Source organism: Poecilia mexicana, unplaced genomic scaffold (genome assembly GCF_051168715.1).
Source record: "Poecilia mexicana isolate PSO_F unplaced genomic scaffold, ASM5116871v1 scaffold_9, whole genome shotgun sequence".
In the NCBI taxonomy this organism is placed as follows: Eukaryota; Metazoa; Chordata; class Actinopteri; order Cyprinodontiformes; family Poeciliidae; genus Poecilia; species Poecilia mexicana.
The window spans coordinates 22,374,802-22,399,412 of NW_028263378.1; the positions used below are offsets into that span (position 1 = coordinate 22,374,802).

Genomic DNA, 24,611 nt, shown 5'->3' on the forward strand with positions numbered 1-24,611 from the left:
GAGGAGCTGCTGATCTAATATATCTACTAGGATACTAAAAAGCCAAAAGGACAGTTTTACACCCTGAGGCTCCTGCTGTATGCATATTAGTCGACTGCGAAGGGTTCCCCTGCTATTAATTAAATTTTTTGGCATATTAAGGCGCTGGCACTTGATTAGGTAGATTAAAGGTGGATTGTTTGACGACATTATGTCATCGAGGAGATTAGAAAGTGTTCAACCAAAGCAGTGAGACAGCGGGACAAATCACATTCTGTGCATTGAAGTTCTATGCTCTCGCTCAGACGTGTCGGTTTTTCTTTATCTGGCTTCTCATGCAGGAGTGATGACACATTAGCTGGATTCCCAGCTTGCCGTGGTAAATGTAGTACTAGCATGTAGAATCTTGCTAGCACTACATTTATTTATTCATGGTTATTTGATCAGAACCAGCACATATTAAAGGTAAGTGACATGTAGCCATCAGCTTAATTGATCCAGGCCCTCTTTGGGTTTTTTGTTTAAAGAGGCATTTAAAAAAAAAGAGCTTTAAATTAAGTAATAAAGCTTAAAAACAGAGAGAGAGAAATCTCTTCCACTTACAAACGTGTGGACTGACTTATATCGCAGTAAACAAATGCTACGACTGCATCAAGGACATTACGAAAAACAAATGCAGCAACAAAACAAAAAAACAAAGCATTTAAAACTACACGTGTGGACATGTTTGCCAAACCAATCACGACGTCATAGATTTCTTAAAAGATTGAGATATACAACAGATTTCAAATGAGCAGGTGATGTACTCTAGTGGTTTCTTCCTCTGACTGATCAGAGGATGTTTACAAAGTGGGACTTGAAGAAGCTCTGGATGATTTGTTATCATTTCCTAATGCAATCACGAGTGGGTGGTTGTGGTCCAAGCCCATCCATTTATATATAATTATTTAAATTCACACATTTAAATAGTAAAAATCAAGTAAATATTGGGATATATATTAAAGTATGTAATAAAAGAAAGCAGAGCACAGTGTTTTGTAATAAAATCTTAAATGTAATGAATCTTCTTAAATGTGTAAATTTCGTCATATTTATTCATTTACTTGTTTATTTGTTTAATATGTTTTCCATATCACCAAGTCCTACAGTGCTACACTAGGGATTTCTAAATTCAAGCAAACTTGAAATGTGTGACTTTTTAAAAAAATTTTATACATTTTTATTTTAGATATAATTCAGGCCAAATTGCAGGATATTTTCTGCAGTGTTAATATGGCTAAAAACACATATTTCTTTTAGGATTTTAGCTTTATTTCTGACTTGACAGGATGTGTTATAGTTTACGTTTGATTTTAACAAAACTTTTCAGCTTACTCTGCTGTTTCTCTGTTATCTAATCTTGCACAATCTGAGGCTCTTTCAACAACAGGAATTAAATGTAACCCTCACATCCTCTGCATACAGCACAACAGCTGGAAATTAAATAATGGCACCGCATTCGACATACTGATTGTCTCTCTTAAAAGCAGCATAAACATCGCTGACATACGGACCATAAATATCTTGGGGAAAAAAGTAAACAACTCATTTAAATGAATATAAAGGAATGTAGCCCGAGGCATTGTGGAAATGCAAACAGGAAATGAAGACCCTCACGCTGTAAACTCAACAGAAAACAAAACAAGCTTACTTGTCCAGAATAATTAACTTTTAGAAAAGTTAGAGGTTTTTTATGTTTTTTTTTTTTTTACTGAACATTAACATTCATTCTGAGGAGTTCACTTTTCCTGTCCTCACTCACTCTAATCGAACTGGACAAAAGTTGGAATCATTCTAGAAGTGCCCAGATTGCACCGAAAACAAAAAGTTTGGTACCTAAGAATGAAGCCTGATCATCTCTAAGGAGGTTCTGTATGACGACATAAATCTACTCCACTGTGCAGGTTTGGATTGGACGCCCATCTGCAGTGAAGCAGTTTTACTCAATTTCAATTCATATTCAAAAGAGAAATCACATAAGATCACATAAAATACCTATTTTCAGCATTTATTACAGGAACGTATTTTTCAAACAAAAGTAAATAAATCCAACATTCAGCCTGAGTACATTTATTCAATTAAAGAAAAGACATTTTCAGGAATCATTGCTTTCAATGCAATAATATCACAAATTACTGGGATGCTTTAAAGTTCCTTTAACAGAAAAATAACTTCACTTTGCTTCACTTTTAAGGTGGTCAGGGTGTCTGGAAACTTTTACTGCAGGACTTTCTGTTTCTCTGGACTAGAAATATGACTTGACGAAATGGTTAATAGTAGATATGTCTCCTTACTATACCAACATTTTACTTCTAACTGGATATTACTGATTATTACTATTAGCTGCAAAGTCAGAGCAACAATTTCAAAGTTTAAAACAGACACAACTACGACAAACATCCCCAAAGTCTCCTTACCCAAAAGGTTTTTGTACTCTGTCATTTCTAACTCATACAGTTGACATGTCTGTAATCTCACACTGTATGAACTGCAAAAAATATTATATGTCTGGTACAACCTGAGGAAATAGTATTAAATGTGTGGATTGTAGACAGAAGTCAGAAACACTTTTTGCACCATTAACCTGCATGGATAGTTTCACACCTGAAGGACCAAACTAGGCCACGTCATATTAACTAATCAAATGCAAATCTTTGTTTTAAACTCAACTGCAAACAGTGAAGATGCACGACTTCAGTCATCAAAGCTGACAGCTGAGTGGTGCCTTAACAGAGGTTTCAGACAGTGCCCTCTTCATGGAGTCTGCTTAGTAGACATGGAGGAGAGAAGAAAGCACATCTGGCAGCCTGCAGAAGTAGTTTGACTTATCTCTGATTTCTTTCTGACCGTTGAACATCTAAGTATTGATGAAATGTTTTTACTGTAGGTGAGTTGAGGTTTGTTGGCTTGTTTTTAATGCCAACAAGTTATTACTTATTACTTATAAGTTATAAGTTATTACTTATTACTTGTGTTATTACATATAACACAAGTAATAAATTGTGTTATTACTACATCACTGTTGTCCTTAATGTCCATGTGGATTTTCTGTTCCATCATCTTTTTAAATATATGTTGTTTCTTCTTCACTGTTTGATTTGCATATGAATGTTAAGTTGCATTATACTCATAGCTGAGCAGGTGTATTGAACTGTGTGTCTCCTTGTGACTGAGACAGAAGACAGTGCGATCTTGATTTAATAACTTCCCAGAGTTTTAGAAATAGCACCATCTACCATGTTAGCTGCCTTGATGTCTCACATAGCAAGCCACACTGTGGTATTTTGAACATACAGCATTTTGGGTCACATTTTAAAAATGGGATTTTGTACAAACTGGGCCTTTCTGTGTGGCATTCGGTAGCTTGCTCTGTGGCTGACTGGGTTATCTTCCTGGAAACGCCTGCAGTCGTGCAAAAGGTTACTCTAAACAGAGATGCAATAAGAAGTCAAGTGGTGACCAGAAGTGGATGTTTTTTTTCTTTTGTTTTTTTTGTTTTTTTTTTGTTGTCGTTTGTTTTTTCTTGGTCTGACCTGACTGGTGACCAGGGAAAGCTGACCACGAAAACTCTTTCATGTGAAAGCTGTTAGTGAGTGAAGAAGACCTCATGTTAACTATGTTCAGTGTCAGTAAGGTGTTTAAAGTCAGAGGAAGCACAGGGATGTAGGAATCTAAAGGGAAACTATTTTCTGTAACATGTCGAGACATTTAAGTGGTTCGTTCAACTAGAGAGTGAGAGAGCGTGAAACTTTCAGCAGACGGCATAAAGGATAAAAATATCACAGTGAAGTTGCCCTGTGTAATGTTTTTCAGCTGCCATCGTCTGTTTAACATGCCGCATGCAAGATTTGGAAATGTTGCCAGTCTTTCACAAATGTCAGCGGTAAGGTAAAAATATCCTCTCTCTCTGTTATTACTATAAGCACTAAATGGTATAAGCACTAAATGCTATTATTAAATGCTAAATACAGATTAAAATATTAACTTTGGGTAACACTTTATTTGAAGGGGGTTGAATAAGACTGACATGACACTGTCATGAACATGAATAAGCCTTCATGAATATTTATGACTGTTGTCATAAAGCGTCATTCGGTAAATTATGACACTTTTAATACAAAGTTGACATTATTCAAAATGTCCTTGTTATGACAACTTGACATTAACCAAGAAATCATTACTGATATAAATTTGTTATAAAATAATTACTGATTTCACTTTAAAAATTAGGTAACTTTGTGTTATTAAAGGTAAAGTTTAAACAGTAATGATTTATTGGTTAATGTCAAGTTGTTATAACAAAGACATTTTGAATAATGTCAACTTTGTATTAAAAGTGTCATAATTTACCGAATGACGCTTTATGACAACAGTCATAAATATTCATGAAGACTTATTCATGTTCCTGACAGGTGTTATGTCATGTTTATGACGGTGTCATGACAGTCTTATTCACCCCCTTCAAATAAAGTGTTACCTAACTTTGCTATCATTTTGTCGTTTTGTTAAAGTAGAAGTGGTAAAAACCTGTTTTGCAGTAACGTCTTTCTCACAAACCACTGTGACAACATCTCAGTGCTTTTCTAATATAAATAATGATTAACCTCTCAAATAACTGGAGTGGACCACAGCAACTGATTGATTTGATTGACTGCTACTTCTAAATTAAAAAAAATAATTACCTACCAATGTGGCTCTAGTGCCTTACGAGGTTTGTATCACTGGAAAAGTGCCATGTAAATTAACCTTAAGGAAGTTAAATCTATTTCCCATCTCCTTAACACTGAAGTTGATATGCATCCTGTTGTCACTCATCAATCAACTGAAACGTTTGACATACATACCCAAGTTGGAGGATGCCCTTCCTTCTGCAGCCCTGTCCTTCAGTCCTTCAGCGATTGACAGCTGCTGTTCATGGTACTGCTTGGCTCTCTCCAAGTCCTGCATACAGCGAGCAGCGTGACCCAGCCCTGCGTACGCCCTCATCTCGATGGACTTTTCCTCCAGCTCCTGCGCAAGCTCCAGGACGTGGGTATGGTAGGACATGGCCTTGTCAAAGTTACGATGGTAGTGGTAAGCACTGCCAAGGTTGCTGTAAGCGCGGGCCTCTTCTCTTTTATTTTCCAGGGCCTTAGCGATGCCCAAGTGTTGCTCGTGACATTGAACGGCATTATCGAAGTCTCCCATGGCGATGTAGACGGCTCCCATGTTTCCCAGCTCGCGAGCCTCAGACAGCTGATCCTTGGACTGCTTGGCCAGCAGGACGCACTGCTTGTGGCTGGCGAGGGCGTTCGGATAGTCCCCTATGGCGGTATATACATGGCCCAAGCTGCTCAGCGCCATCGAAGCAGCCTGCAAAAAGACGAATAACAATCGGTGAGTCAGAAATGTTTTATGCTGTAGGCACACGAAAAAGAAAAAAAATTAATCAAAAACTTTAATTATATCAATACTTCATTAACAGAAAGTAATTTTTTGGCTCTGCTTCACAAATTCCTCACCGGCACTAAAACATCCCTTTGTCTAGAAAATTGTACGTGGATCGAGCTGAAAAAAAAAAAAAATCACAATACCTGAGTCTTAAAAAGAGGCCTAATGCTCAGAGACCAAACAACAAACAAAACCTGATTTGATTTCCCCTATGCTGAGAGAGGAGGGGGGTAGAGTGTGATGCAGATCAGCACAGCGGCAGGCTTTCTTTAAAGCTGCCAGTTTGCCCACTGCAATCATGCCTCATGGCGTGCCACCACCAACGGAACAAAGACTCTGCTAATCAGGAGGGAGAGGAGGAGGAAGGTTTCAGCTTCACACCACATCTGTGGGGGGGCCAGCCAACTGGTGACAAGACCTCTCTAGCAGAAAAAAAAAAAAAATCATCCAGGATTCATTTCGGATCTCCGCTCAGACTTTAACTCTCTCCGCCAGGGTTCGTCAGCGAAAAGGCAAACCGTCAAACTAGACCCCAAAGCTGACATCGCAGCAGTGAAATATAGATGGCTGCCAAAAGTGAAGTCTTGACCTCTTATGTGACACTTTCACTGCAGGCTTATTAACTGTATATACAGAGGATAAACAGTGGGGAATTGGGGTCAGTTGTCGTGAAGTGAACAGATGTTCAATTAATCATGCAGGAGGCAGATAATAAAGCATATCCTTTCCAATGTCCCACTTTGCAATCTCCAGCCAGGAAAGGGTTTGGAAAGAGGCCAGCGAAGAGGTGAACCACCATCCTGACAGTTAAGGCCATATTGGTGCTCTTCCCGCACAGCTTAGGACTCTGACAACTCTAAAGTCAGCAACAGCGAGGGATACATTTACTGCAGACATAAATGTTCATGAAACACCATTCAAAGCCAATCAGTTTAAAACTTCCCAGCGATGCTCATGTTAGACAGCAAAGGGAGCAGATTGAACCGATTTTTCACAAGACAGAAAGTCAGCGACGAGGACGTAATTTGGCGTCTTGCTATTAATCAGCGTTATTGGGATACAGAAATATATATATATATATATATATATATATATATATATATATATATATATATCAGCAGTTTTGTAGAAAGCATAAATCTTGCCAGTTGAAATATGAAAAAAAAAACTTTTTTTATCCACAGGTATGTATATAATCTCATGCACAACATGTGTGGAAGCTGTTACTGAGAGAAGACTCTAAAGTCAGCAACTGCATTTAGCAGAGACGACACAAAGAACTTAAAACAAGCCCTGCTGTATTCTTCAGAGCAGATCCTGGGTAAGAGGTACAGTAAGGAAAGGACATACATTCCCAGATGCTCAGGCTTTAGACAGTGTGAAAGTGCCGTTTTTTGCTCGACTCAACGGGTTAGTGATTATGCTACTGGCTTCACTGTCTTCATAAAAAAACTTCTTTTTTTTTTTTTTACTTAGAACAGGGATTCAAAGTTTGAACATGAACATGCCAAGAATTGAATTTGTCTATTTACTAGCTCCCTGTTAGTGACATTGTCAGGGTGTAATATTTACCTTTTATCTATTTCGACACAATTCTTCAAAATTGGTGTTTTAATAGCTTTTATATGTTGTACCAATAAAACTGGAGATTGGCAATTGACCACAAAATATTGATCGGAGCGCCTCTAGTTTGGACTCTCCGACAAGCCCTTATAAAGATATTCTCTTTTCTGAGGATCTTTTTTGGCAACCTTTTTTTTAATCCAAATGCACAAATACACAAAATCCAATCTTTCCTTCATTCCACATAGCTGCTGATGCTGGAACCAATTACCTGCTGACATAAGAACTTCCAGCAGTTTGCTCAAGTTTAAAGACTCGACAAGGCATTATATGAGCCCGGGGAGGCAATTACCCTCCGTCACAACTGTTGCTGTTTCATGTTCCCAGATAGCCTATCTAGAGCTGCTCAATTACATGTGCCTTTTGAAGCTTCGCTCCATCTCTCTGGCTCAAACTTCCACTTTTCTGAGCAGAAAACACAGAAGATTCCTCATCTTCGTCCGTCGTCAGCCGAGCACAGCGGGAGACGAAGGTGGGGACGCGAAAAAAGGGGGGAGGGTGCAATCTACTTCGGTGGAGATGAGTTGCTCTTGTGATCAGTGTCCCTCTAAAGTGATAGTGCAGCGCTGCATTTTCTCCTCGGATGGGAGCCGAGATAGGCAGATAATGAGGAGCCAGCCGTTCCAGTAACAGAGGACAGACTGTGTTTGGTCTCCGGGAAGGTAGACCGAGACCATCTGTGTCTGTCTGCCCCAACGCAAGGCAACGTTTTTGGCCTGGAGGAAATATAATTCCACACAATCCCTGATTTGACCTATTTCAAATCAGACCCGTTTCTAATTTCATTCAGTTTTCTTTCCTGCACTTATCGCTCCTCCGTCTTCTGCTCCGACCTCCTCCTCCCGGTCACATATAATCACACCCACCCACTCGCACTTCTCCTTTACAAAGTCAGTTCTGATTGTGTTTACAGAGTCCAGCCTTTCTCCGGATGTGTGGGGATTTGATTAATCCTACCGCCCTCCATTATAAACAGTTGATAGACCACCGGCTCTAATCAGCCAACACGTTCTGTAGCAAAGCTCGCCGAACTGAAAGGCAAACTGAAGGGCCGCAGACAACGATGGACGAGGCAGCAGATTCAGAAATGCTTGGCTTCTGTGTCATTAGTCATCTTGTCCCTCGTTGCAAAAATACTTTTGAACTTTATGCCTTTTTGTTACATTGCAAGCACAATCTTCAATGTCTTTTTTTTTTGTGGGGGATGGGGGGAGATTTTATGATAAACTAACACAAAGTGGAGATATTTGTGAAATAGAACGACACATGATTTGAATGTTTTTTACAAATAAAAGTGAAAGATGTGGCAGACATTTTTTATCTAGATCCCATGAGTGAATACTATGTGGAACCAAACGATGAAGCCTTGCGTCAACTGGACGCTGCGTATCAGGGTGATGCTTTTCTGCGTCGAAAGCGATGATGAAAACCATGTATTCACATCATAACTACTTTGTGTGCAGATCTGCCATTTGAAATCTTATCAAAATACATTGAAGTTTGTAGTTGCAATGTATAAAAGAAAATGTTATACTTTTGCAAGTACGCTTAAGTTAGGCGTTTTTAACCCATACCTCTGGAGGGAAAAATAAATTAACCTGTGATGATTAGATCCTCACAGCCTGCAGCAGAGTTCTCTCTGGTGGCCAAATTTGATGGTTCGGTGTGACTTTATGGCTCTGAGCTCCGCGGGTGTTTCTCTTTCTCATCCTGGAACAGAGTGGAGCCCACAGCTTTACTGCTGTCTGTGGTTATACCTCACCTCACAGCTGTGTGACCACGTCTTTGAAAATCCTCCTTATTTCACTTTGGACCTTTGAGGTCAGACGAACTCCAAACAGCCAAGGCTATCATCAGAGCCTGGCTCGGGCTACGGGGACAACCCCGGCTGCCATGAGATCTTAGTGGTTGGATCATGGTTGCACTTGTAAGACAGTCTGCTTTGAAGAAAGCTCAAAACATGGGTGTGGAACCTCCCTTTGAATCAGCGAAAGCGAGCAAACACGAACATCGCCAGGTGTACAAACAAGCACCGACTGCTTTGACAGGATTACTGGCTAGAAGGTCATTCATTCCTTTAAACAAATTTGATATGAAAATAAAAAAGTTATGACTGAGTAAACTGCCAGTACAGCTTAATAAGTATCACAAAAGTTTAAAAGTCGAACCTTAAGACATTGTAAAATGTAAACGTAGACCGAGTTATTTTAAAACTACAAAGACAGTTGTGTGTTTTTTTTTGATTATTTTTGTCACATTACAACCACAAACTTAAATGTATTGGGAAGATGCACACCTTTCCTACTGAAGAAAAGCATAATTCTAGCTTTAATCAGCAAAAGAATTTTCAATCTAGGATAAAATATTATTTTGTATCCTCCAAATGGCTTTTGCCAAACTGGAAATTGGGCATCTTTGGGCTTCTGAAAGCAGCTAACTCCACTAAACTGTGAGCCACGGGGGACAGTTGCCACAGTTTTAATGCAAACGCAAACTGCACTTTGTAGATTTGTAAACTACTTTGAAAACCAAGTGTCAATTTCAATTCCACCCCACAATTATGGATTTGCTTTATTTGTCATCGCATAAAATTCAAGTACAATACAGTACAGCTTCTGTTTGTATCATTGCAAACGTAACAAACTTTGGAGGGGCTGGAATATTTTTGCATCGCAAAGCAAAAAATATTCCATCACTTCATTGACGAAAATGAACGATAGCCCCATATTTCTGCCAAAAAATCAGAAAGAGGGTGAAAGAGACATCTTGCAGAGAGGGTCGGGAGATCATGGTGTTAAAAACCCTGCAGCCTGCCCTCTGTCCAAACGGCAGGCTGCAGGAAAAATCAGGGCAGACCTTATTTCGGCAAAGTGCTGTTAATGGGATTATATGAAAGAGGAGAAGAGCTGCTCTCTCTTGTAAAGAGGAGACAGATGGCAGGTTTGATTCTATTACCACAAAGGTGACAACAACCTCTCTGTTCGCTCCACCAGCATGGATGTTAAGCCTTCAGCCGGGGGTGTTACAGTTCCCCATGTAATCAACAGGAGCAGTTGGGACGCAGAGATCCAGGAGTGAGAAGTTTGAAAGATCAAGAAATAACCTCTTTCTTTATAGAAGGTAATAGAGAAAAAGCATACGTCGGCAAGAGAAACAACATACAACTTTTAAAGTTGTCCATCGATATTTAATTGTCATTCTAAAAAAAAAGCTGTGAAGTATTAATAAGTGCACAGGTTAGTTTTTGGACATGTCCTTTCAAAAGTTTAAAGTTTACACTAAATTCACCTGCAAAGGTTCATTCTGAAATCTCCCCCCCCAAAAGCTGGAAATCCTCTATCTTTTTGTAAGTCTTAACAAAGGTCACATAAAATTAGCATCTACACAACAAAGAAAAACAGAAGCAAGGAAGCTTCTTTTATAAAACAAAAAAAACAAATAAAACAAGATATTATGGTCCAACTCAATTTATTCTTAATTTAGGTTTTACAGACTGGTTTGAAGCATACGCTGTTGTTAAATGCTTTGGTTTACCAAAAGAACAACAAACAAAGCCGCTGTGATGTCAACAGCTATTCTTACAGTTCACGCACACACACACACACACACACACACACACACACACACACGCACACACACGCACACACACGCACACACACTAATATACACTATTGTAAACACATGCACAAAAGAACAGAGGTCTAATTAAAAGGAACTGGAGTGGGAAGGTGAGGAAGACCATGCACCAGTGTCTCTCTTAACAAGCTGGGCTGGGGGACAAGCTGGCAGGGAACCGAGTCCCACTTTAAAATGAAAAGGGTGTGAGGGTGGAGCAGCGCGGGAGGCGAGGGGGGGCGGGGGGGGAGCATGAATGAAAGGCTTCGGGAGAAATTGTCTTAGCAAGATGAGAGAGGAGAACATTGAAGACATCCCTAAGGTGAACATTTTCTTTAGATCTGCATTCACCTGCAGCAACGCACGTTGACAAAAAAAAAAAAAAAGGGAGGCATCTGAGCTGCAATCAAGTAAAACAGAACAGGCCAGTGATGGTCTCATACAAAAAGACGCTCTCCGGTCCATTTGCCGTTATCCGCGTGAGTGTGTGTGCAAATGACGTCTGAATAGATGGGAGTAAAAGAGGGGGAATTTACAGGAGATATGATGGTAATATCAGCGGAGAGAGGCTGGGGGTAGTGTGGGCGGGGCGGGATTTGACAAAATATTCCTGTGGTTTTATGGGTCTATACTCCATTCGCTGTCCCCCCGCTCTGTGTTTGCAAAGAAATACGGACCCCAGGGGAGCCACCATTAGATCAGCCAAATGACTGCTTCTCTGCCATATCAAAACCTTCTGCTTTTTTAAGCTGGCAAAAGCTGTGCTCTGCCAAGCGAGGGCAGGTACAGCTGCGCCTGACTGCTCTCCTCCGCGCACACTCGCAGGCAAACATGGACACTCACATGCACACACAGCTGTAATTTTATCGCTCCAGAAGGCATAACGTGGATGTGCCTACACGACCATGAAGCTCCCACCCCCACCCCACCAAACATAACCAAATTTCTCTAATCATGGCTTCTTAAGTACTCTTATCTGCATTTGGTAACACAAAATGAATGAAAATGTACCACTATTTTATTTTTCCCCAGCCATTTAATAATACATTTCTTATCCCTAATGTTACTTTAAGCCCTACCCTTTACTGTACGCGCCTTGCAGCAAATCTTTATTTAGCTATGCGGCAAGTGAGTTAAAGCCGAGAGTCTTTATGAACAATGAGAAAAAGGAAAGTCAACAAGGAGGAATTACAGGAGCTCCACAACACAGAACTCCCCGTTTCCTCCATGATTGTTTTACTTCGCTCTTCCGTGCTAAATTTTCTCGACGCTTGTTGTGAATTGGCGCTACATAAATAAACCGAACTGAATTGTCCAGCTCGACTCAACTGACACACCTTTCACATTTTCACAATTCGGAAGAGCAGTTTTCAAGCGTTTGTTTCACTCGAAGCATAAGTAAAACAATTTCCACGTACATACGTTCTTTGACCAACCCGCGCACCCGGTTTGATGGATTAACGGCGACGCGCTATAGGACACGCCCACACAGAACTGACACTCACAAATAAACATGTAATGTAATATATTTTTGATGCATCAAATCAAGGCGTTTACATAACCAAATAGTTCCTTCTTTTGCATGTGAAAAAGTAGTTATTTTCTGGTATGCTGTCACAATAAACAAATAGTGGATTTTTTTTTTCTCGTTATGTCAGAGCAACAGAATCCATAGAGGTAAAGAGCCGTTGACAGAAACACAAAATTATGCCACATATATTCCCTGGATCATGCCCACGTGCTTCTTTTTACTGCTTGGATTCGTGCACGAAGGACATACATCGTCCGGCAATAATTGTGTTGCCTACGTCGTTTTGTTGAGCATATATTCTGAGTTGGCTGTAAACAAGCAACAAGGGAGAGGGGAAGACACACCAGAGGCAGAGAGAAAAATGTAACCTGACAGACTCCTCTGGCATTAGTGGAATATTTGACTGTTCCCTTTACGTGGCTGTGGGGGTTTGATATTTCAAGCTGCCTCTCTCTCCTGCAATGTGCTAGACAAAACACTGTTTACAGAACTGGCCTAATGGTAAGACAGGAAAGCAAAGGGGACCAAGGCGGAGCGACCGGGCTTCCCTGTAGCGCCTGTCTTGGAGTGGCCGTCCCCTGTGACAGGATGTCAGCATTGTTCAAATGCAAAAACAGCTCTGCTGCCATCTGATATAAACACGTGAATCTAAGGTCTGTGCGAGCAGGAAATTGAAGAGGTAACACACAGGGGGCTGTGTGGCACAGTGAATGAATCTTAATGCACTCCAAATCAGAGCGGGGCCTCGAAGGGTTATATACGGTGCTGCTGTTTGTTTCTTTACTAAAGTCAAATCACCACAGGAAGAAAAAAAGAAAGAAAAAAAAAAACGTGTGATGCCTGCTGGTGTAAGGAATCAATTCTGGAGAGGCTTTGCTGTGACAGAAAGGGAAATCACATTGGTGTTTCAAAGTCATTTGAGATGTGGGAGCGAGGCGTACATCAACATTTGCCACTTTGCAAAGCCTCAGGCGAGGGGTAAAGAGGAAACCTCCGTCTTTAGCATAACAACACCACTCCACTAATACAGGTAGATGGAACGACCGATGATCATTTTTAAAGTGCTTCCATTAAAAGCTAATTAGCTGTTATCAGTGCTTCCCGCTGGGTCTGAGGACAAACTGCCAAATATAGTGCGAGCTCTTAGGCCAGTGTGTCCGTCAGAGAGCGTTCAGCAGGGCGCCCAGCAGTCAATCCAAGGACGCAACCATCCGAGGTTATTAAGAGGCGCGCTGCGAGCTGAAGGGTGGAAGGCAGAGTACCTGTCAGGGCGCGCAGCTGGACAAATCAGGCCTGACAGACAGAGTTCCATCTTTTTAATGGTACACAAAAAGGGGGAGGGGAGGAGAGATTAAAGAACACACAGGTTAAGGTCTGAGGACCTGGATCGATATGAGCTGGCCAGAGTTGTTGCTTGGAGCAGCCCGACACAATGAATGAAATGAAGAGTGACAACCAAGTGTCCTGGCTCTCCGCGCGTCACGGTTTTCTCCAAGAAAGGTGACAGGGCCTCTGGCGCCCCCCCCCCAACCCCTCTAAACCAGTGAGCCACTCGTGCCTAATGGGTTTAGACCACACCAGATTTCTGTGAAATGAAAGGAAAATGGAATTTTTTTTATTTTATTTTTTTTTTTTTTTACTTTTTCGGAATGATGTGGGGATTTAGCTTGTGATATGAAAAAGAGAGTCATAAAATCAAATTTTTAAAGTCAACTTTTAGTATTTTTGTCAAATGTAAAACACAAGTGTTGATAATTAATGTGATTAAGTTTCCCTGCTGAACCTAAAAAGTGTAGGAACTGTTGCCTTTCAGTGGTAAAGTCCTGTTTTGTTTTTTAAAGTCTTTGGCTGGGACTTTGTGCATTGAGTTTGCACAGTCTCCCAGTGCAGGCACGGGAGACTCTCCAGGTACTCCAGCTTTCTGCTAAAGTCCAAAAGCATGAATGTTGGCTTGACGGGTTCCACTAAATTGAGCGGTGTCTCTGGGTTGCACTGTGATGGACTGGCAGCATGCCCACGATGTCCGCCCTGTGACCCCGCATTGCTAAGCGGTGTGTGTGTCTAGTATAGTTTCCCTGCTGCAATGTAAACCTTTGTCCCCAGTTTCAATTCGTTTTCAGCCTCAGGTTTTCCTCAAGCATTGCCTTGCGTTTACCTCCATCCATCTTCCTATCAACTCTGACCTGTCCTTGCCGAAATGCAATGTTTCCCCACAATATGACGCCGCGACCACAATCTCTCACAGTTATGAGTGTAGAGGGTGATGTAGAGTGTCATTTTTTGCCACCTATACTGTTTTCCTGTTGGCCAAAAAGTTGACTTTAAGTCTTTTTTTAACCACAACATGTTTTTTTTCCATCCTCTGCAGAAAGGATATCTTCAGTCATATTTGTAGAGTTCAAATCTAAGCGTCCGCCATTCTGACTATAAACAGTTGCAGCTCCTCCAGAGTTATGGGTTAAGAGCCTGATGGCTGTTTCTCTGAACAATGCTCTCTTTGCCCCGCTTGTCAGTTCAGATTAAGAACCACATGTTGGTAAAGCAAAACCTTTTCTTCAGTTCTTTAGTAGTAGGACCTTGAAAAACGTCTTCATGCTTTAATCACCTCTAGATTGGGCTATCCTGCAATCATCTTTACATCTCTTCGTTATTTACAGTTGGACCAAACTGGTGCAGCGTGTTTGCCAACATTTTATAGCCATCCCTGAATTAAACTTTTCATCTTTATCCCTGGCCTGTCTGCTGGGTTCCTTGTTCTTCGTGATGCTATTTGTTTGTTCACTGATGTTTTCTAACATACCTCTAAGGCCTTCACAGAAGGCGCTGTAGTTTCCTAACATTATCATCTGAAGTTTTATTTTTTTATATACAAGAAAGCTGTAGTTTTCCATAACCCAGAGGCGCAAAGTGAAGATGTCTTAGCTTATTGAACTCCTACTTTCCTACAATTATGTATGCATGCATTCTGTTTTATCCTCCCAAAGTCAATCAAAATATGCTGACAAAAAAAAAAAACAAACAAAAAAAAAACTCCCACCTTCCCAGGCCTTCTCAAATCGAAGCCAGTGAAAAAGGCATTACTGGTTAACATAATGAACTTGCTGATGTTCCAGAACAGAGAACCTTTTTGTTGGGGTATTGCTTTATGAGTTAAATTAAGCTTTATAGAAATCCAAGACAGCTGTTGTGCTTTGCGTGAGAAAATGTTTCATCCAATTTCTATAAAGATGCTTAAACTCGTGTTGATTAGAGGATTGAGTGTCTGCATGAAAGACATTACGCACACTGGAAGACAAAGCTCTTCAGCTTTTAACACTCCTTTCATAACACCTGTTTCCTGCACCAGAAAGCAGCTGCTGTTCACAGATACAATCTGAGAAACCAACTGTACACTAAATGCTCAGCCAAGCAAATAAAAAGCTGGAAGCTAAACTTTACCAGCTAGTAGGCTTTGAGGTTTGCAGATGATGTCATTTCTTGCATGACAAATTAACAACGCAGATGGTTTTTACCCTTTATTAGCAGATGCCACAGGTTTGAGGTCTTATCATAACCCTGTCTTGTATGACATGGTCTTCTCTCTAACTGTTTTTTTAATCTCTCCTGTCAAATACCAACTCTTCATGTAAAAAAAAAAAAAACAAAAAAAAACAGAACAACAAAAAGTAAACTAAACAAATGAGTTGTAAAAGATGCCTAAACTCATCTTTCTAGACTCACTTCAGCTCATCTTAAACTCATCTCTAAGTTTAAAGATAATTGCTCCTTCTTCTTTTGCTCCTGCAAACATCATTACCCGTCAGAAGAAATGTCCCAATTCAACCTAAAATATTGTTGAGGCAGCTATAAATGACTTATGGAGAACAAGATCTCAACGTTCCTGACTAAACTTAGCTCTCAATCTGTGTTATTGCTGTACTGTGTGTGCCAGGTGCATCCGCAGCAGGAGCTGCCAAGCCAAACGGCACCACTTCCATGTCCAGCTTTTGAAAATTCACATTTATGTTCATGTGCGACTCTTGTGCTGAGCTGTTGAATGTGGGTTTGCTGTAAATGTTTTATCACAATACTGACAGTAGTAAGGCTAATCGGCTGTTTCAGCTTCTTGGTGCGTCAGTGTAATGTTACCTCATATATTTGTGGGCGTGGAGGAGAGAAACTCAGACACTAGTCATTAAATTTTACAATGCGTAAAGAAAACCACCACCTTTTAAGGCCATACTAAGAAAAAAAAAATAGAATTATGAGAATAAAGTAAAAAAAAAAAAGTGAGAATGAAGACGAAATAACAAGATAATAAAGTGATAATATTATGACTTAATTCTTGTATAAATTTATTCAGGTAATATTTTGACTTTATTCTTATAATTTAATGACTTTATTCTCACAATTTTATTTCTTAAATTTTCTTAGCCCTTATATGCTGTCGTACAGACGAAGAACATTTAGCCACACAAAATTAACTGGAACCTGAATGGAAATATGTATGTTATATGTTAAGACTCAAGTTAACAAGAAGTCAAACAAAATAAAGGTAAAACATGCTAGCTTTAGCTCAGAACATGTCAGTTTGAGCAAAATGCAAGTTTAATGAATACTGCAGCTGCATGGGTGACGTCTGAAATATCTTGTTTAAATAATAAAACTTTGTGCATTTTAAGTGTAGATTCTTACAACACTGTGTTTAGGCAGCATTTTAAGGCAGTCCTGTAGAAACTCTGGTTTCAGGACAAATTATATGTTGCAATTTAAAATATATTTGTTATTGAAGTGGGACACCATCACAACACTTGAATAGACCATATAATACTGATGTGGTGTGTTATTTTGTTGGCTAGTAACTTTTAACTAGCCTGAAAGGACTGGTTCTAAATCACTTCCTCTTGACTGCATATAAATTGTTACTATAAGGTACATTGTGCAGAGTTTTACTGCTAACTCTGTACAATGCAAAAAAGAAGAAGAGCAGGAAAACAACACAGTAGATGGAGTGTGAATGTTGCGGCAAAAACAGGAACATATATTGCCAGATGACCAGAGGTGTGCAGCGGGCGACATTGTGCCCCAGGTAAGGATCCATTGTAATGGATATTTTATTTAGTGTTAGAGATCAAGTCAAACAACTCAATTCCAAGTAAAGTCACAACTTATTGATGTCTAAGTCCAAAGTGCATCTCAAAAGCCTTTTGTGATTTTTTTTTTTTTTTTCCAAAGTCGAGATAAAATGTGTGACTCAAGTATTACATAATTCAAAGTTACGTCACTCAAGTCCACATCTGTACCTCTTATTGGGAGACATGGGATACCTGAGCTTTGGTATCTCCAGTTCAGTATTTTCCTAAATTAAATTCCCATCTTGAAAAAGACATACCGACAGCTGCTGAAAGCCTTGTGCCCATTAAAGCAACCTGCAAGTTAATTTAGCTCGCTACTTCACACCTTAAAGATGAGTCTCGTCATTATGCTCAGCAGTGTGGTGCAAATAAATCAGAGGTGACACACAGCTGAGCGAGTAAAAGGGCCCTGTTCTACCTCCAGTCCACCATAACAGCCATTTAAATCCCTTCCTTCCTCCCTCTGCGCCTCCATTCCCAAAATGTAATTACAAGCCTGGTGAGGGAAGCTGCTTGGGCCTGGGTGGCCTGCACAACACAGCACCAGCCCTTAGTGGGATCGAAACACGGGAGCTTTTTTCTTCCAACACTCCTTACTGCTCCTTAGACTGTTGCTCCTTCACTAACCCCATGCGGTTGGCGCTGATGGGCTTTACAGTACGATTTAGCTGCAGGTGGACGGAGCTGCTATGTCTGATAAAGACTAGCAGGAGGATTTTAGCAGTGGCCCGTATAAAACATTTAAAAACACATTATGGACACATGAGCACACATCCTCAAATAACATGAGCGAACACAGTGCGTCCCTTTGAAACACACATTTAAGACAATGCTAAGCTCTCTGTGTGCGCGACAAGACGGAAAAAAATCCCAGGAACATTCCTCTCGTCCCCCTGTGACACACATCTGTCTCCTTGAGCAACGGAGTTCCTTTGTCTGCTGAGGCAGAGGGACCGAATCCCAAATAACCCAATTAGTTTCCCTAAATCAAAAATTTCCCCAGACAACACAACAGAGATCTACTAATGCAGTAGATTTCCAGGTATTACGGGCCTTTACAAAACAGATAGACAGCAAAGAAGATGATCGCAAGGACATGTCGGCCTGTGGTGCTGATGTGGGAGGAAGAAATGATCTGGAAATAATTGTTCCCTTTGAAGGCCTGTTGTCAGGGAGAAACCCAAGGCCACCTGCCAGTAATGCCTCCAGCTGTGAGCACATGCCTCCAGACTCTGATTGACAGAGAGGGTAAATAGTTGCTAGCAGGGGCCCTGATTGTATCTCTCGCCTCTGGCAGAATAGCGGAGAAGGTGGATGAGTGATTGGCTTTTGTTACGGCCCTTCAGCCACAAATTAAGTTGGCATCTCAATCATGCCACCAGAGCCATGCGTTTGCTGTGAGCTCTGATTTCTGCATCTCCAACCCATCCTCCATACAAACAAACAACAGAAAAAGAAGTAAGAACACCTCTCTTCCTTTGCTACATAACCAGAAGCAGGGTGGGGGGGTAACAAGGGAAAACCAATCTTAATGAAGAAAGATAGATAGGGGAAGGGGAGTTCAGTGGAATGAAGAGAGAGAGAGCTGGAAAGAGATGCATAGTGGGGAGAGAAAAATGTTTACCAAAAACTCTGCAGGGACTGAGTTGGAATTTTAAGGCCTGATTTTGCTGGAATGCTTGTTGTGTTCAGGTCACGCAATGTAACAGAGGGGAATATGCCAGCGTAGGAGGAATACTTGGCCTCGCTGAAGTCTCCCCTCTGGTGACAAGCTGAAACTAAGAGACGCTTGCTGCAAGTGGAGAGGATGAGGGTTGGGGGGGTGGGTGGGCACGGGTGGGAAAGGGGACTTCGACTCTCGCACAATACCCAACCCATAAAAGACTCTGACTCAGAAAAGTAACATAAGCACCAATGGAATTACATTTTAACTTGACTAACTCAAAGAATGACTATGAAACACCGGGGTGGCTTCAAACAAAGGGGTTTATTTAGTCTATTTATTTGGTTACATCAAACTGCAGAGAAGAAGCAACAATGGATCCTTTCTTTTTATTTGTTCCATTTTGGCATGTCAGGCATACCATCTTGAGAAACTGGTTGCCTACATTTGCCAGGAAAGTTTTGCTCTACAAGAAGGATATCTTAATATGGAATCACGACTGCTTCATTGACTTTGTTAAGTCAAGACTGTGTCTGGCATTAAAGTAGAGAAGTCACATAGTTGGAATAGAAGTCTGTGTATGTGTGCATGCATATAGATATAGAGGTAAGCGGCATCCCATACCTGCCTCAGGCCAAGCACAGAACCCGGTTACCCTAGTGCCCCAGAGCCTGCCCACCCCTAGGCAGCAAAACAGCCCAGTACAGAGTAGAAAAGTCCCCAACCCACCCTTTAATCCCTCTAGTTATCTCCTGCACTAAAAATGGTAAATGTATAGCGCTTTATCTAGTCCAGAGGACCCCAAAAGACCTACACACTGCAGTTAATCATTCACATACACATTCAAACACTGATGAAGGTGAGCTACAATATTATAATATAACTGCTGAAGAAGACACCAAGATACAAGGTGTACTCCGACCCCAAGCCTCATGGGTTTGGAGTCAGAGATTGACCCCAAATCCATGGGGGAAAATTCCCCTTTTCACTGATTGGAAACCCTTTACTCAGACATATAGGAGGTGAGGCTCATACTGGCTGCTTAACACAATGCTGCAAACTGATTTACCGCCTGCTGAAGGTCATGGCTTAAGATGTCAACATAACTATGTTATTTGCAAAAAGCAAAAATGAAGCCCCATGGTCCCCAGACCAGATGCCCTACTTTCCACAACTCGACTTGTGCTGAGGATGTAAACACAACTTTCACTATGGCTGTTTGAGTAAAACCATCTCAGGCGCCCCATTCTCCTGCTGTACCCCGCCGCCCCCCAGAAAATGCCTCGGGGTAACGGCCATAAGCTTTCTCCAAATCCCCAGATCACATATGGACTGAACAACCACACACCCTTGACTCCCTCAGCAGTTCCATGGGGATAAAAATCTGGACTGCTGTTCCAAGACCAAAACAAAAGCAAAACTGCTCTTCTTGTATTTGGGGTTCTTCAATCATCAGAGATACCTTCCCAATACTTTGAAGTAAACTTTCCCAGAGAAGGTGAGAATTGTTGTCCCTCAATAACTGGAACAGACTTTCCAGTCCCCTTTCATAAAGATGGCTGCTTCAGAGCTTTTGTACTCTATCATTAATTTATTCAATATTGGGCTGGATCAAATGATCTTCCGTTTATGTTTGTGTCTGTTAAACATCTTGTACATTCTGGGAACTAAACACAAGCAACCTGGTTTAATGACCCACTGACCCAAACATAAAATGTTAATTGTGTACTGTTCATTTTGTCTGACAAAGCACAAGGTCTGTATATGTGGCTTGCAATAAAGACGCAGATTGCACTCATGAGACAGGTCCTTGCAAAACTTATCATCTCTGGGAGATTCTCGCTCAGCCCTAATAACAAGCATGGAGTAATTTTTCTCCTGTGCATCTGTTCTGGGCTGCAGGCAGAGATGTGCAAACACCCAAACTGAACACACATACAGAGACAACAATGAAAAGGTCCCTTTTGTCTGCTCAACACTGATGAAAAGCTACCCACTGCGTACTTCAATCACACCCGAAAATGAGTTGAAGACATGCTGCAGCCTCGACAGTGTCATTAAGCCTGTCAGTCAGTTCCACGGAGAGTGGGGAAGGGGGAAAAAACGCCAGCGGCCATATTTGGTGTGGTGGGCAGCCCTGAACGAGACCCAGAGGAACCAAGAGTCCCTCCTGTGCTAGAGCTGGATCGGTCTGACAGCCGCATAATGAAGCTATATGATTATGGATTCTGCTTTGCATACCCATAAGCCCCCCACCCCAAATTGCCAAACATCCAGACAGAGAAATCATGCGTGTTTGAATGCCGTACAGTGAATAATAAGCATTATCACGTGAGAAATGATAGCTGAAATCCCATCGTATATGTTCCCACGCATTAACAAGCTGGCTGTGCACACACAGCTGCACGTCCTCGGTCAGACAGACACACAACACATCGAGCAAGATAAGCCTCTGCGCGCAGTCGGAGGCTGCTGCGTGATTGGCCTCTGTGGAGCTACTGCTTCTCTCATCATTAACTCTTCAGAGGATCACACTGCTCTAATCACGCTAAGCCTCTCTGAATGGCGATGAAGTCAAAAACGTGCCTATGCACTTATTCACAGATGTCCTGCTTATTACGTCTGCAGCACACTCACGCATGTGCGTGATGGCCTCTTCATCTCCACAATCACAGCGACATGAGCAGCTGTGTGCAGCCTGTAAAAGCAGGTCTGATAGCAATCACAATACGCACCAATTATGGCCAATTTGCAAGGAATTAAAAAATCTAAGAGTCACTTCTGCAGTTAATTGTGGAAACAATATGTTCTCCCTTTTTTTTTTTTTTTTTTTTACAAACCAGGTTTGAGATTTTCAGTTTAATTAAGTCGGTAAGAGATCTGAAACGTGTCACATCACTGTTCAGCTGACAAAATGTTTCTTTATCCCAGCCACCTCTGATTGATACCATGCACACTTTTCTGCTGTTTTTAACAGGTGGGTAGCACTTTTCTAATAAAAGGATAAGAACATTTTTTATCACTGGAGATGGTTGGCTTCTTTTTCCTTGATAACATTTATTTAGTAAAATGCAATTTCATATTTAAAAAATATATTATTTTTCCCATAATTGGCACCCCAAAAAAGTTTCTATTAAATTACTTTGCTTTCAAAGCTGTCAATGTTGTGCCTGTTGCTTTTGCACCTCTTTCTGTCAAGTTTTTCTTTTATTCAACTTCTCATTAATGCCAGTTTCTTCAGCAACGCCAGTTTCTCCTTTCATTAATGCCAGTTTCTTCTTCTGAAGGCCTATTTGCCTTCTTTCAAGCCTTTTTGCCTTGTCAAAGGACAACTGTAAAGTCAGCAGGTTTGCGTATAGGATTGTGTGGCCTGCTCAACCAGCTTAAAAGACCATTTAAGGCAGTGGTCTCAAACTCCAGTCCTCAAGAGCCAGTGCCCTGAAACTCTTAGGCAATTCTCTGCTTCAGCACACCTGGTTCCATTATTGGTTCATTAGCAGAGCTCTGCAGAGCTAGACTGCATGCTAGAAAGGCAGTTTTGGCACTTAACTCAAGTGTGTAGGACAAGGGACACATCTAAAACTTGCAGGAGAAAGGCAGTTTGAGAGCGCTGCTCTCAAACCTTTTTGAGATTTTGAGAAATTAAAATGTCGGTTACACATTTGTTGTTAAACGTTACAGAAATGCATGACCAAATATAGCACAATATAGTAAATCCACGAGTTTTCAACTGAATAGCTGAAACAAACAATTTTCTGATAAACTGTGACAAAGATGTCCCTTTCCACCAGCTCTCATAATGGGAAAAGAATAAACATCATCTATGTGTGTTCATTGCTAAAAGTCAGAAAATGGCTTCAAGAAAATAATTACTCACCTAAACCTATGCTTATGTATAGTAAAAAAAAAAAAAACTGAAACAAGTGGGAATGTAGCATGAAAGGCTGGATGACAGAGGCTGTGGGATATCTCCACCAATCACTGCAGGGTAAACTCTGGACAGATAACCAGACCGTCACAGGGCAACAGAAAGGCACACAGGACAACCATAAATGCAAACACACACACATACACACACACCTAGTGGACAATTAAAGAGACCAACTAATTTACCATGCATGTCTTTAAACTGTGGGGAGGAACTCACACATGCATGGGGCTAAAGATTTGAACCAAGGACCTTCTTGTTGCAACGCAACAGAAACTATCCCAGTTTTCCTAGGCTGTAAATTTTAACATATTTTTATAACTGTTAAGATTATTCCCCTTGGTAACACACAATAACATATTAGCTAGTAAAACTGATATACAATTGCTAAATGGCATTGTTTCCCTTTATGGGACTTATGTATATTTGTGTGCATGGCACCTCAAGAGAAAGACCCGAGTCTTGCCCAAAGCCACTTGGTACAAATAAATCTGCTGCCAAGCGCCTAAAACAGCAGCTAAAAGTCCAAAATGAGAAGGGCTACAATGAAATGTATGAGTGCACTGTTTAGCTTTGGGCCCTGTACTAAATATTTTACAACACTGACTTCACTTGGTCTCTTTCTATGTTTCAGACAGCAAATTGAAGTTTTTTTTTTTTTTTCTGAGGCTGAAGTGTAGCCAGTCGGTCTTGACAGTTATTTAGAGAGCATAGTGTGTGCTGGAAGGTCAAGTATAGGCAGAACCCGCAGGCCTCCGTCCCCTCCTAAGATCGAGTGCTTTCATTTCACTCACTTGGGGCCTCGTATTTCTCTCCATTTTATTGCTTTCTCCTAGCGCTGTGCACAAAGAAACATTCCACCTCCTTCACACAGACACGGGGCGTCCATCCAAGAAAGACCGGGGAACGTCTGGATACTGTGCCACAAGGACAAGAATGCTGACACTGCTGTAACGCCGGACAAAAGCTGCAGATGAGAGGGGAGTGGTGGGAGGGAGAGCTGAGACGAAGTGAGAAAGGGAGAAAATCTCAGTGTACGGGAGCAGCTAGGAGGCCTGAGCTGAGCTACACCAAGGAGCTGTAAACTCTATTTTTGGCAAAATACCATTTCTTCACTCTACAAAAATGTAGACTCCATCCTAAAGTGTGCATAAGTTATATATAATGCAAACATTGAATGCTCGGTGCTATGATGACCTCTCCCTTCATGGGAGACTTCATGTTACCTTGTAATAGAAAAAAAAAAAACTTTTCCAAAAGACTCGCCGTACCATCTGAATTTCAGCTTATCTGTAAGGACAAGCTCTCCTGCACCTCACAGATGGCTGAGTGCTGACGGCTCATTTGATCCCTGTCTTTGACTTTGCTTTTTTATCTTGAGGAGTAAAGCACGGAAGGGTCGGGGCGTCGCTGCTTAATGTAGCCTCTTTTAGAACAAGATGAAAGGAAAAACTATATTCCAACAAGAGAACGTAAAAACGCACACTTCTTTCTTTCCTCCAGTGCACGAGGTGTCTGGACACGCAGCCAACTTTTCACATATTAACTATTACATCTAACAGGAATTATAAACACATAGACCACTTATCCATTAGATAATGTCTGGCTTGCTTTTGCCTGAAGGGCAGGTGTAATAAATTTTACAACTGTTCCTTCTCAGTTGCGTGTAATTCATAGTTAAGAAATAAT

At 41.0% G+C, this 24,611-nt stretch overlaps 1 protein-coding gene across 1 annotated transcript in view; it reads right to left on the reverse strand.

Annotated features, from left to right (window-relative positions):
* LOC106915971 (tetratricopeptide repeat protein 28) overlaps positions 1-24,611 on the reverse strand; it is a 234,346-nt gene that overhangs the window by 45,159 nt on the left and 164,576 nt on the right. The window contains exon 6 of the mRNA XM_088008994.1: positions 4,863-5,370. Within this exon, the coding sequence (XP_087865120.1) occupies positions 4,863-5,370 (508 nt within the window). The remainder of the gene's footprint in view (positions 1-4,862; positions 5,371-24,611) is intronic.